The sequence below is a fragment of the Mesoplodon mirus genome, assembly GCF_964341445.2.
Source record: "Mesoplodon mirus genome assembly, chromosome: 14".
NCBI classification, from domain to species: Eukaryota; Metazoa; Chordata; class Mammalia; order Artiodactyla; family Ziphiidae; genus Mesoplodon; species Mesoplodon mirus.
In genome coordinates this window covers 16410810-16425999 of record NC_138990.1, presented here as the reverse complement: position 1 = coordinate 16425999, position 15190 = coordinate 16410810, and the positions used below count along the sequence as shown (strand labels likewise).

The 15190-nt window shown below is 39.3% G+C and overlaps 1 protein-coding gene across 2 annotated transcripts in view; it reads left to right on the top strand.

Annotated features, from left to right (window-relative positions):
• Window positions 1–15190, top strand: part of MGAT4A (alpha-1,3-mannosyl-glycoprotein 4-beta-N-acetylglucosaminyltransferase A) — a 111203-nt gene that overhangs the window by 36003 nt on the left and 60010 nt on the right. For both annotated transcript variants that reach the window (XM_082643271.1, XM_082643272.1), the window contains 2 exons: window positions 10645–10812; window positions 12938–13078. In XM_082643271.1, coding sequence (XP_082499397.1) covers window positions 10645–10812; window positions 12938–13078 — 309 coding nt within the window. The remainder of the gene's footprint in view (window positions 1–10644; window positions 10813–12937; window positions 13079–15190) is intronic.

The following is a 15190-nucleotide window of genomic DNA, read 5'->3' as shown; positions in this document are numbered from 1 at the left end:
TCTGGCTAGTGGTTTATCAAGTTTATCTTCTCAAAGAACCAGCTTTTAATTTTATTGATCTTTGCTACTGTTTCCTTCATTTCTTTTTCATTTATTTCTGATCTGATCTTTTTGATTTCTTACCTTCTGCTAACTTTGGGGTTTTTTTTGTTCTTCGTTCTCTAATTGCTTTAGGTATAAGGTTAGGTTGTTCATTTAATATTTTTCTTGTTTCTTGAGGTAGGATTGTATCACTATAAACTTCCCTCTTAGAACTGCTTTTGCTGCATACCATAGGTTTTGTGTCTTCGTGTTTTCATTGTCATTTGGTTCTAGGTATTTTTTTATTTCTTCTTTGATTTCCTCAGTTATCTCTTGGTTATTTAGTAGTGTATTGTTTAGCCTCCATGTGTTTGTATTTTTTTGCAGATTTTTTTCCTGTAATTGATATGTAGTCTCATAGCGTTGTGGTCGGAAAAGATACTTGATACGATTTCAATTTTCTTAAGTTTACCAAGGCTTGATTTGTGACCCAAGATATGATCTATCCTGGAGAATGTTCCATGAGCACTTGAGAAGAAAGTGTATTCTCGTTATTGGATGGAATGTCCTATAAATATCAATTAAGTCCATCTTGTTTAATGTATCATTTAAAGCTTGTGTTTCCTTATTTATTTCATTTTGGATGATCTGTCCATTGGTGAAAGTGGGGTGTTAAAGTCCCCTACTATGATTGTGTTACGGTAGACTTCCCCTTTTTATGCCTGTTAGCATTTGCCTTATGTATTGAGGTACTCCTTTGTTGGGCGCATAAATATTTAAAATGGTTATATATTTTTCTTGGATTGATCCCTTGATTATTATTTACTGCCCTTGTCTCTTGTAATAGTCTTTATTTTAACATCTATTTTGTCTGATACGAGAATTGCTACTCCAGCTTTCTTTTGATTTCCATTTGCATGGAATAACTTTTTCCATCCCCTCACTTTCAGTCTGTATGTGTCCTTAGGTCTGAAGTGGGTCTCTTGTATACAGCACATATATGGGTCTTGTTTTTGTATCCATTCAGCCAGTCTGTGTCTTTTGGTTGGAGCATTTAATCCATTTACATTTAAGATAATTATCGATATGTATGCTCCTACTACCATTTTCTTTATTGTTTTGGGTTTGTTTTTGTAGGTCCTTTTCTTCTGTGTGTTTCCCACTTAGAGAAGTTCCTTTAGCATTTGTTGTAGAGCTGGTTTGGTGGTGCTGAATTCTCTTAGCTTTTGCTTGTCTGTAAACGTTTTAATTTCTCCATCAAAGCTGAATGAGATCCTTGCTGGGTAGAGTAATCTTGGTTGTAGGTTCTTCCCTTTCATCACTTTAAATATGTCCTGCCACTCCCTTCTGGCTTGCAGAGTTTCTGCTGAAAGATCAGCTGTTAATGTTATGGCGATTCCCTTGTATGTTATTTGTTGTTTTTCCCTTGCTGCTTTTAATATTTTTTCTTTATTTAATTTTTGATAGGTTGATGAATATGTGTCTTGGCATGTTTCTCCTTGGATTTATCCTGTATGGGACTCTCTGCACTTCCTGGAGTTTATTGACTCTTTCCTTACCCTTATTAGGGAAGTTTTCAGCTATAATCTCTTCAAATATTTTCTCAGTCCCTTTTCTCTTCTTCTTCTGGGACCCCTATAATTCGAATGTTGGTGTGTTTAATATTGTCCCAGAGGTCTCTGAGACTGTCCTCAATTCTTTTCAGTCTTTTTTCTTTATTCTGCTCTGCAGTAGTTATTTCCACTATTTTATCTTCCAGGTCATTTATCCATTTTTCTGCCTCAGTTACTCTGCTATTGATTCCTTCTGGAGAATACTTAATTTCATATATTGTATTGTTCATCATTGTTTGTTTGCTCTTTAGTTTTTCTGGGTCCTTGTTAAACGTTTCTTGCATTTTCTCCATTCTATTTCCAAGATTTTGAATCATCTTTAGTATCAGTACTCTGAATTCTTTTTCAGGTTGACTGCCTGTTTCCTTTTCATTTGTTTGGTCTGATGGGTTTTTACCTTGCTCCTTCATCTGCTGTGTGTTTCTCTGTCTTCTCATTTTGCTTAACTTACTGTGTTTGGGTTCTCCTTTTCACAGGCTGCAGGTTCGTAGTTCCTGCTTGTTTTTGTTGTCTGACCCCAGTGTCTAAGGCTGGTTCAGTGGGTTGTGTAGGCTTCCTGGTACAGGGGACTAGTGCCTGTGTTCTGGTCGATGGGGCTGGATCCTGTCTTTCTGGTGGTCAGGTCCGTGCCTGGTGGTTTGTGTTGGGGTGTCTGTGATCTTATTATGATTTTAGGCAGCCTCTCTGCTAATGTGTGTGGTTGTGTTCCTGTTTTGCTAGTTGTTTGTCATAGGGTGTGCAGCACTGTAGCTTGCTGGTCGTTGAGTGGAGCTGGGTCTTTGCATTGAGATGGACATCTCTGGGAGAGCTTTCGCTGTTTGATATTATGTGTAGCTGGGAGCTCTCTGGTTGACCAATGTCCTGAACTCGGCTCTCCCACCTCAGAGGCACAGGCCTGACACCTGGCCGGAGCACCAAGACCCTGTCAGCCACACGGCTCAGAAGAAAAGGGAGAAAAAAAGAAAGAAAGAAAAAAAAAGTAAATTTATTAAAATAAAAAATATTTATTAAAAATAAAAGAAATTGAAAAGTAATAAAAAAAGGAAAAAGAAGAGAGCAACCAAACCAAAAAACAAATCCACCAATGATAACAAGCACTAAAAAGTATACTAAAAAAAACCCAAAAAAAAAACCTCCCCCCAAAAAACTGGACAGACAGAACTCTAGGACAAATGGTAACAGCAAAGCTATACAGACAAAATCGCATAAAGAAGCATAGACATACACATTCACAAAAAGAGAAAAAGGAATAAAAAATATATATTGTTGCTCCCAAAGTCCACTGCCTCAATTTTGGGATGATTTGTTGTGTATTCAGGTATTCCACAGATGCAGGGTACATCAAGTTGATTTTGGAAATTTAATCTGCTGCTCCTGAGGCTGCTGGGAGAGATTTCCCTTTCTCTTCTTTGTGCACACAGCTTCTGGGGTTCAGCTTTGGATTTGGCCTCGCCTCTGCTTGTAGGTCTCCTGAGGGCGTCTGTTCCCGTCCGAAGAGGACAGAGTTAAAGTAGCAGCTGATTAGGGGGCTCTGGCTCACTCAGGCTGGGGAGAGGGAGGGGTATGGAATGCGGGGCCAGCCTGCGGCAGCAGAGGACAACATGACGTTGCACCAGCCTGAGGCATGCCGTGTGTTCTGGGAAGTTGTCCCTGGATCACAGGACCCCGGCATTGGCGGTGCTGCACAGGCTCCCAGGAGGGGAGGTGTGGATAGGGACCTGTGCTTGCACGCATGCTTCTTGGTGTCTTCAGCAGCATCCTTAGCATTTCATGCCCGTTTCTGGTGTCTGCACTGATAGCCATGGCTCACGCCCATCTCTGGAGCTCGTTTAGGCGGTGCTCTGAATCCTCTCTCCTCGCACACCCCAAAACAGTGGTCTCTTGCCTCTTAGGCAGTTCCAGACTTTTTCCCAGACTCCCTCCCTGATAGCTGTGGCGCACTAGCCCACTTAAGGCTGTGTTCATGAAGCCAACCCCAGTCCTCTCCCTGGGGATCTGACCTCTGAAGCCTGAGCCTCAGATCCCAGCCCCCACCTGCCCAGGTGGGTGAGCAGACAAACCTCTCAGTCTGGTGAGTGCTGGTTGGCACTGATCCTCTGTGGGGGAATTTGTCTGCTTTGCCATTTGCATCCCTGTTGCTATGCTCTCTTCTGTGGCTCTGAAGCTTCCCCCCGCCACCCACTGTCTCCACCAGTGAAGGGGCTTCCTAGGGTGGGGAAACTTTTCCTCCTTCAAGCTCCCTCCCAGTGGTGCAGATCCTGTCCCTATTCTTTTGTCTGTGTTTTTTCTTTTTTCTTTGCCCTACCCAGGTACGTGGGGAGTTCCTTGCCTTTAGGGAGGTCTGAGGTCTTCTGCCAGCGTTCAGTAGGTGTTCTGTAGGAGTTGTTGCACATGTAGATGTATTTCTGATGTATTTGTGGGGAGGAAGGTGATGTCCATGTCTTACTCTTCCTCCATCTTGAACTTCTCCCTTTTATTATTTTTTTAATTTAATTTTTTAAAATTGCAATCTATGTCCTTTTTAAAAATAACATTTTCTTAGACTTTAAAATAAAGACTGTTACAAGAGACAAAGAGGGACACTACATAATGATTAAGGGATCAATCCAAGAAGAAGATATAACAATTCTAAATATTTATACATGCAACATAGGAGCATCTCAGTACATAAGGCAAATGGTAACAGCCATAAAAGGAGAAATCGACTGTAACACAGTCATAGTAGGGGAGTTTAACACCCCACTTTCACCAATGGACAGATCATCCAAAATGAAAACAAATAAGGAAACAAGGAAACAAAAGCTTTAAATGATACATTAAACAAGATGACTTAATTGATATTTATAGGACATTCCATCCAAAAACAACAGAATAAACTTTTTTCTCAAGTGCTCATGGAACATTCTACAGGACAGACCATTTCTTGGGTCACAAATCAAGCCTTGGTAAATTTAAGAAAATTGAAATCGTATCAAGTATCATTTCCAACCACAATGCTATGAGACTAGATATAAATTACAGGAAAAAAAAAACCTAAAAAATACAAACACATGGAGGCTAAACAATACACTAGTAAATAACCACGAGATCACTGAAGAAATCAAAGAGGGAATCAAAAAATACCTAAAAACAAATGACAATGAAAACACAATGATCCCAAACCTATGGGATGCAGCAAGAACAGTTCTAAGAAGGAAGTTTATAGCAATACAATCCTACCTCAAGAAACAAGAAAAATCTAAAATAAACAGCCTAACTTTGCACCTAAAGCAATTAGAGAAAGAACAGCAAAAGAACCCAAAGTTAGCAGAAGGAAAGAAATCATAAAGTCATAAAGATCAGATCAGAAATAAATGAAAAAGAAAAGAAGAAAACAGTAGTAAAGATCAGTACAACTAAAAGCTGGTTCTTTGAGAAGATACACAAACTTGATAAACCATTAGCCAGACTCATCAAGAAGAAAAAGGGAGAAGACTCAGATCAACAGAATTACAAATGAAAAAGGAGAAGTAACAGCTGACACTGCAGAAATACAAAGGATCGTGGGAGATTAAGTAACTCTATGCCAATAAAATGGACAACCTGGAAGAAATGGACAAATTCTTAGAAAAGCACAGCCTTCTGAGACTGAACCAGGAAGAAACAGAAAATATAAAGAGACCAGTCACAAGCACTGAAACTGAAACTGGGATTAAAAATCTTCCAACAAACAAAAGCCCAGGACCAGATGGCTTCATAGGAGAATTCTATCAAACATTTAGAGGAGAGCTAACACCTACCCTTCTCAAACTCTTCCAAAATATAGAGGGAGTAACACTCCCAAACTCATTCTATGAGGCCATCATCACCCTGATACCAAAACCATAGAGAGATGTCACAAAAAAAGAAAACTACAGGCTAACATCACTGATGCACATAGATACAAAAATCCTCAACAAAATACTAGCAAATAGAATCGAACAGCACATTAAAAGGATCATATACCATGATCAAGTGGGGTTTATCTCAAGAATGCAAGGATTCTTCAGTGTATGAAATAAGTCAATTTGATACACCATATTAACAAATTGAAGGATAAAAACTATGTGATAAACTCAATAGATGCAGAAAAAGCTTTGACAAAATTCAACACCCATTTATGATAAAAACTCTCCAGAAAGTAGGCATAGAGGGAACCTACTTCAACATAATAAAAGCCATGTATGACAAACCCACAGCCAACATGGTTCTCAGTGGTGAAAAACTGAAAGCATTTCCTCTAAGATCAGGAACAAGACAAGGTTGCCCACTCTCACCACTATTATTCAACATATTTTTGGAAGTTTTAGCCACAGGAATCAGGGAAGAAAAAGAAATTAAAGGCATCCAAATCAGAAGAGAAGTAAAACTGTCACTGTTTGCAAGTAACATGTTACTATACTTAGAGAAGCCTAAAGATGCTACCAGAAAACTACTAGAGCTAATCAGTGAATTTGGTAGAGTAGCAGGATACAAAATTAATGCACAGAAATCTCTTCCATTCCTATAAACAAATGATGAAAAATCAGAAAGAGAAATTCAGGAAACACTCCCATTTACCATTGCAACAAGAAGGATAGAATACCTAGGAATAAACCTACCTAAGGAGACTAAAGTCCAGTATGCAGAAAACTATAAGACACTGATGATGAAAAAAAATTGAAGGTGATACAAACAGATGGAGAGATATACCATGTTCTCGGATTGGAAGCATCAACATTGTGAAAATGACTATACTACCCAAAGCGATCTACAGATTCAATGCAATCCCCATCAAACTACCAATGGCATTTTTCACAGAACTAGAACAAAAAAATGTCACACTTTGTATGGAAACACAAACGATCCCAATAGCCAAAGCAATCTAAAAAAGAAAAACGGAGCTGGAAGAATCAGGTTCCCAGACTTCAGACTATACTACAAAGCTACAGTAATCAAGGCAGTATGGTACTGGCACAAAAACAGAAATATAGATCAACGGAATAGGATAGAAAGCCCAGAGAGAACCCCACGCACATATGGTCACCTTATGTTTGATAAAAGTGGCAAGAGTTTACAGTGGAGAAAAGGCAGCCTCTTCAGTAAGTGGTGCTGTGAAAGCTGGACAGCTGCATGTAAAAGAATGAAATTAGAACACTTCCTAACACCATACACAAAAATAAACTCAAAATGGATTAAAGACTAAATGTAAGGCCAGACACTATCAAACTCTTAGAGGAAAACATAGGCAGAACACTCTATGACGTAAATCACAGCAAGATCCTTTTTGACCCACCTCCTAGAGAAATGGAAATAAAAACAAAAATAAACAAATGGGACCTAATGAAACTTAAAAGCTTTTGCACAGCAAAGGAAGCCATAAACAAAATGAAAAGACCACCCTCAGCATGTGAGAAAATATTTGCAAATGAAGCAACTGACAAACGATTAATGTCTGAAATATAGAAACAGCTCATGCAGCTCAATCTCAAAAAAGCAAACAACCCAATCCAAAAGTGGGCAGAAGAGTGAAATAGACATTTCTCCAAAGAAGATATACAGATTGCCAACAAACACATGAAAAGATGCTCTACATCACTAATCATTAGAGAAATGCAAATCAAAACTACAATGAGATATCACCTCAAAGCGGTCAGAATGGCCATCATCAAAAAATCTACAAACAATAAATGCTGGAGAGGGTGTGGAGAAAAGGAACCCTCTTGCACTGCTGGTGGGAATGTAAATTGATACAGCCACTATGGAGAACAGCATGGATGTTCCTTAAAGAACTAAAAATAGAACTACCATATGACCCAGCAATCCCACTACTGGGCATATACCCTGAGAAAACCATAATTCAAAAAAAGTCATGTACCAAAATGTTCATTGCAGCACTATTTACAATAGCCAGGACATGGAAGCAACCTAAGTGTTCATCGACCGGTGAGTGGATAAAGAAGATCATCTATACAATGGAATGTTAGATGTAAAAAGAAACGAAATTCAGTTATTTGTAGTGAGGTGGATGGACCTAGAGTCTGTCATACAGAGTGAAGTAAGTCAGAAAGAGAAAAACAAATATTGTATGCTACACATATATATGGAATCTAAGAAAAAAAAAAGGTTCTGATTAACCTAAGGGCAGGACAGAAATAAAGACAGAGACGTAGAGAATGGACTTGAGGACATGGGGAGGGGGAAGGGTAAGCTGGGTTGAAGTGAGAGAGCATTGACATATATACACTACCAAATGTAAGATAGCTAGTGGGAAGCAGCTGCATAGCACAGGGAGGTCAGCTCGGTGCTTTGTGACCGCCTAGAGGGGTGGGATATGGAAGGTGGGAGGGAGACGCAAGAGGGAGGGGATATGGGGATATATGTATGCATATAGCTGATTCACTTTGTTGTCCAGCAGAAACTAACACACCATTGAAAAGCAATTATACTCCAATAAAGATGTTAAAATAAAATAACATTTTCTTACTTGACACAAGAATGCTTCAGGTTCATCTTAAAGTTATTTTTCCAAAGGGTTCTAATTCTTTTTTAGTGGCAGAGGTCTAGAATTCACTATCTTGGCACCATGTAAGAGGCAAGAGGTAAAGGGGGAAGAAATCACAGGACAGTTCAGTCATGCTCATTTTGGACACAACCTGCTTGGCGTGATCGGCCCTTGTCCCTACTATTTAGACTTGGCATTTAACACGGTTTTCATTTCTATAGCCTTATAGTATGTTCTGATTTCAGAGCAAGTTACCTATTATTATTTCTAGATTTTTTTGACCTTTTAAAAACATTCTGTTTTTTACATGAATTTTAGAATCACATGTCAAAATTCAAGTTCCAAAAAAATTTTGTTGATGTTTTAAAAAGTGTTGCATTTATTATTCATTTAGGGTAGGATTTATCTATATTTTTGGCAAGATTGGGATTAATAAATGACTTCATTTTTTTCTTGCATTACAGGCTCCAGGAAAAGGCTTACAGTTTTTATCACATAAGCCTTGTGTGCCTCTTGTTATAATTGTTACAGTATAATTGTTTATAGTTTTGTGTTTGTGAATAGTACCTTTTTAACATTTCTTCTATTGTCAATGAACACATATGGAAAAGTGCCTAAACCGTGGATGTGTAGTAATGAATTTTATTTAACCAGGAACGAGGTCAATAAATAGAACCTTGCTGGCACCCTGAGGCTCCCCTGTATGCGCTTTCCTAATCACAACCCCCCTCCCTTCCTTTCGTCCTAAAGCCAGCAAATTACGGAAAGTAGAGCTGCTTATTAATACATTGCTCAGTACAGGGAAATATGACAGTTAAGCAGGGGAGACTTTCTTCCCTGCCACAGAATTCTTCAGAGGTATTTACTCTGTGGTCCTTTATGTAAAGGTCAAAGAATAATATAATTGACTATTTTTAAGGCTAGCTTTATGAGACAGGCAGATTTATATTTCTTAATTCTGTTTTTTACAGAACAGTTCCATCCTTGATTGAGTAAAGCAGAGATTACAATGTAAATTAAAAAGAGTCTTTCCAAGGTTTGTTTTGTTTAGATGTCAAAATAGTAGCCTTAGATTATCTAGCTTGATAGAGAAGCTGAAACAGTTGTTCTGCTTTTTCTTAGTTTAATGAGGTTGTGGAAATTGCTCGGACCATTTACCAGCCTCAGCTCCCTTCCAGTGCTGCTGTTCAAGATAAATGCATGGTTTCTTTTCTGCCTCTCGTAGATTTTGGTGTCCAGTTCTGTCTTGGGGCCTCTTCTCACTGTGTACTTTGTATCTGAGCTGTCTCATACTGCTGCTTCAATGCCTACGTTTATCCTCATAAAATCCACTTTTATTTCCCAGACCAGGCTTTCCTGACCTGTGATTCTCTTAAATTCAAATAATTGACTTTTAGGGTCATCTTAACATCTACCTGATTGAGTTGTTAGGGATCAGGAATTTTTTTTTTTTTTTTTTTTTTTTTTGCAGTACGCGGGCCTCTCACTGCCGTGGCCTCTCCTGTTGCGGAGCACAGGCTCCGGATGCGCAGGCTCAGCGGCCATGGCTCACGGGCCCAGCCGCTCCGCAGCATGTGGGATCTTCCTGGACCAGGGCACGAACCCGTGTCCCCTGCATCGGCAGGCGGACTCTCAACCACTGCGCCACCAGGGAAGCCCAGGGATCAGGAATTTGACCAAAGTCTGGCCTAGGGAAATTTTTGCAGAATAGGAAGTACAGAGGAAACAGCCTATGGGAATGAGTGGTTACTCTATAAAATATGTTATATTCATTATATTATTAGATATATTATCATTAGTTTCAATGCTTTGTCTCTATCTTCATACAAATAGAGTCTTTATAGTTGTTTGTACCTTTTGAGAAATGATCTTGGTATTATGCTTGAAGTGTTAATTCCAAAAACTTTGTCTTTTTCTCCCTATCTTTAACTTTCTGAAGTGCTAATTAGAAAGCACCCATATTCTTACAGATATTAATAGCACTAAGTTAGTGGTGGCTTTGCCACCACTTTGTTAGTTGGGGCTCTTTTTTATTTTCAATTCTGTCTCAATGAATTCATAAATGAATATCTGTCTCTGAAAAATGCAACTTTAAAATCGCTAATGTTGGGGCTTCCCTGGTGGCGCAGTGGTTGAGAATCTGCCTGCTAATGCAGGGAACACGGGTTCGAGCCCTGGTCTGGGAGGATCCCACATGCCGCAGAGCAACTAGGCCCATGAGCCACAACTACTGAGCCTGCGTGTCTGGAGCCTGTACTCCACAACAAGAGAGGCCGCGATAGTGAGAGGCCCGTGCACCGTGATGAAGAGTGGCCCCCGCTTGCCACAACTAGAGAAAAGCCCTCGCACAAACGAAGACCCAACACAGCAAAAATAAATAAATTAATTAATAAACTCTTACCCCCAACATCTTAAAAAAAAAAAATCGCTAATGTTACAATTCTGTTTCGATCATAGTGGGTTTTTTTTTAAAAGAAATATACTAATAACTTTTGGTTTTGCTTCTAGAAAAACTGATTGCTTATCAACGAGAATTTCTTGCTTTAAAAGAACGTCTCCGAATAGCTGAACACAGAATCTCTCAGCGGTCTTCCGAACTCAATGCCATTGTACAGCAGTTCAAGCGTGTAGGAGCAGAAACAAACAGAAGTAAGGATACGGTGAATAAATTTTCAGGTACAGACGATATTTTTGGTTTTATGAAAAGATGACATTTTCAATGGGTTATGTGAAATACTCTCTTTGAAAGTTGTCTAGAGTCGCTTATCAGTCAACATTTGTTACCCTCTACAGAGAGAAAAATCACCATACAAAACTTTTTGTATTGTGGTTAATTATAAAACAAGTTTATTAATTGCTAAATTTGATTTAAAGAGAGTAATATTGTTAAGTTTCAGTTGTATAAATTTCATTGCCAATAGTGAAGAACCAGCATATTTTAAAAAAAACATTTGGAATGAGACTAAAATTTAACTTAGTGTTTATGCATGTTTCTGTTGTGACTTATGTGGATGGACTTCACATGGACTCTGGGGAACCTTTGAGCTATTTGAAGCAATTAGTACTCTCAGATATGACTTACAAGAAATAAAAAGATATAGTTTTATAATGGGTACTTTTGGGGGTACCTGACTTGTTCCCTCTCTGAGAAATTCTGGTCTGAGTGAAATGAATATCAACCATCTTCTGTTTCTTTCCTATTCTTATTCTAATGACTAAATTGATACATGTATATAATCAGTTGACTCCAAATCTACATAATCTTCCAAGAATAATATACTTTTTCATTTAGCATTATCTGTTATAATCTTTCACCATTAATTCCTCTCATCTTGAGATTCACTACCTTACCTTATTTTTAGAGATTCATACCCCTTTCTTCCCCTCCTGATTATAAAATTTGTATTATGGCACAGTAACATTTAAAATTGTGGAATGGTTAACATTCTTCATTTTCTTCTAGTCTTTTTTCCATGCATATTTTTCTTCAGAATTATAATTGTGTGTTTTATGGCCTTATTTTTGCTCTTGAAATTACGCTATTAGCATTTTACTATGGCATTGAATATTCTTTTAAAATACCATTTTTGATGACATATATATCAGCTAATCACATACTATATTAAATATTTTTCTACAAATAGGCAAATAGGATTTTTCTGGGTTGTTTTTGTCCCCCAATTTATAACTCTGTGAAGAACATCTCTGTATATAAATCAATTACTTTTATGGTAGGCCTTAAGTTATTTTCATTAGATTATGACTTTCTTAAAAACGGAATCTGTGTTTTGATGACTGTTGATTTCCAAACATATGCCACGGTGGCTGGAACAAAACCGATAATTCACTAAATATTTATTGATTGCATAGAAGTTAAATTCCTAAAAGGGAAATTACTGAATAATAGGGCAGGAATGCTTTAAGGGTTTTGATGCTGTTCTTAATAGCTGAAACATTGATCACATTATCACCACAATTTAATATTACTGTTTAATCTGCTAACTTAATTTGATGGGTAGGTATTGTTGTCTTGTAATTTGTAGTTGTTGCTTTTACATGAGGTTAAACTTTAATTTCATGTGTGATAGCCAGTTTCATTTCTTCTGTGAACTTTCGGTTCTGAATATTCAGAATATTTTAAGGGAATTTTCATATTGCTCTGTATAAAATTGTTATTGAGACTGCAAGTCCATACTGCTAACTTCCTTATTTAAAAGGTTAAGTTCTAGTTCAATGGAATTTTAAAACAATATTGATTATCCTGTCAAGGTTTTATTTTCTATTATATTAAATGGTTCATTGGTTCCTCTCATAAAAACTGAAAAATGATTTGAAAGTTATGAACTGTACCAAACATTCTCAACTTGTGCTGTTTAAATTAGTGTACTTGAACTAAAAAAAAATCTTCCATGTGAAATTTTGGTCAAATGTAATAGCATAAAAAATGAAAGTTACTGGTGGTTGTTGTACTCATTATTATTACATTTTCATGAATGGATAGCGTGTTTACAGTCTGTCCCCCAGGGCTTGAGTTCTGACACATTATAAAGGTGAGTGGTTCACATTCTATCTTCTCATGATACTCTGACTGACCTTTTTAGCTTCATTCAGACTGTTCTCATCATCATGACTCTGTGAGACTCTGGTTGCCTAAGTGTCCATAGAAATCTCATTGACCAAAGTATGAAATTAGGATAGAAAATTCTTTTAGTTCTCATAAATTTTTACCACTATCTTTGTAACACCAGCAACTTCTGTAAGTAAGGTATTACCGTGGATTGATTATACGTCTGTATTTCAGATGGTACCCTAAAGCTCTTGAGGGAGTTAACAAGCAAAAAATCTCTTCAAGTGCCAAGTATTTATTATCATTTGCCTCATTTATTACAAAATGAAAGAAGCCTTCAACCTGTTGTGCAGATTGGTAATGGAAGAACAGGAGGTATGTTTGTTTTGTTTCCTATTGTATTTTCACTGCTGGTCTTAATTATGTCTTGGAGTATTATGTTGACCATTAGAAGTCAGGCAGGTCGGGAGTCAAGATGGCGGACTAGGAGGATGCAGAATTCGCGTCTCTGCACAACTAGGGCACCTACCAGGCACCAGTGGGGGACCACAGACACCTAAGGGGCGGGAGGGACCCCCAGTGATGGGGTGGTACGTGGGGCGTGGGGGGAGTGAAGGGGGAGAAGTGGAGACGGGACGGGACTGGCGTCCCTGAGGGGCGGCTGGGGGAGGGGAAGGGATCCCACGCCAAAGCGGGAAATTGGGGAACCCCTGGGAGAGCAGAGGCTCAAAAGGGAGCGTGGCCAGGTTTCCCCTGCCCACTTGGGCCCATGGGAGCCTGCTGAGATCCCAGAACTGGTCCTCTGCCCACCAAGGCTCCCTCCAGCCACGCGGGCCCTGAGGGAGTGGGAGGGAGGGAAGGGGAACAAAAATAAAGGCTGGACCTCTGGGTCCGGCACCCCTGAGGGGTGGCTGGGAGAGGGGAGGAGTTCCTACACCCAGCGGGACCCACCACGGTTGGGGGTTCAGTGGTGATGGGGGAGACCCTGGGGGAGATGGTGGGGGAGGGGCATGGAGGAACAGAAGGGAATGTGGCCAGCGCTTTCCCTGTCCACTTAGGCACTGGGGAGCCTGATAGGCTTCTGGGCCTAATCCTCCACCTTGGAGCCTCCCTCTTGCTGCGCAGAGCCCAAGCCCTGACCCTACACCCCACCTCTACACTCAGAGACCCCCTGAAATGCGCTGGGCCTAAACCCCACCCACACATCCTCAGTCAGGGCCTTACCTCCAAACTCCAGAACTCCGCACTCCAGAGGCCCTCCTTTGGACAAGCTGCCTCTCCCCTTCCATGCAGGTCCTAAGCAGAGGCCCTGCCCCATGCTTGAACATCACCCTGCCTAGGCCCCGCCCCCAAGGCCTTTTCTGGCTGTGTGTGTCTTGAGCCTAGGACTCGCCCCATGCTCAAACGTCACCCCCCACCCGCCTTGTTCCCCTCCACCCTAAACCCCGCCCCTGCCTAAGTTCCACCTCTGCCTAAACTCTGCCCCCATAGCCAAGGCTTTTTTTTTTTCCCTTTTTTCCTCTTTTAGATTGGGCTTCTGTTTTACCTTGTTGATTCATTTATATTCTTATTTTTCCTAACTTTTATTTTTCTAGTTTTATTTTATTCCTTATACTTTGTTATTGTTCTCTCCTTTTGGCTTGTTCACCCCCCATTTTTTCTTTTTTCTGTTGTGGTTTTATTTTACCTTGTTGCAGTTGTTTCAATTATATTTTTATTTTTCCTAATATATTTTTTATTTTTCTAATTTTATTTTGTTTTTTATTATTTGATATTGTACTGCTCCTTTCTTTCTTTCTTTCTTTTATCATTTTTTTTTTTTTTTGCCATGTCATGCAGCTTGCGGGATCTTGGTTCCCAGGCCAGAAGTTGGGCCAGAGTTCCTGTGGTGGGAGCTCCAGTTCCTAACCACTGGACTAACAGAGAACCTCAGACCCCAGGGAATATTAATCAGAGTGAGGCCTCCTGGAGGTTCTCATCTCAGCACCAAGACCTGGCTCTATCCAACTGCCTGCAAACTCTGGTGCTAGACACCTCAGGCCAAACAACAAGTAAGATAGGAATATAGCCTCACCCATCAAAAAAAAAAAAAAAAAAAAGGCAAAAAATATGTTACAGATGAAGGAGCAAGGTAAAAACCTACAAGACCAAATAAATGAAGACGAAATAGGCAACCTACCTGAAAAAGAATTCAGAGTAATGACAGTAAAGATGACCCAAAATCTCGGAAGCAGAATGGAGAAAATACAAGAAGCATTTAACGAGGATCTAGAAGAACTAAAGAGCAAAGAAACAGTGATAAACACAATAACTGAAATTAAAAATACTCTAGAAGGGATCAATAGCAGAATAACTGAGGCAGAAGAATGGATAAGTGACCTGGAAGATAAAATGGTGGAAATAACTGCCAGGGAGCAGAATAAAGAAAAAAGAATCAAAAGAACTGAGGACAATCTCAGAGATCTCTGAGACAACATTAAATGCACC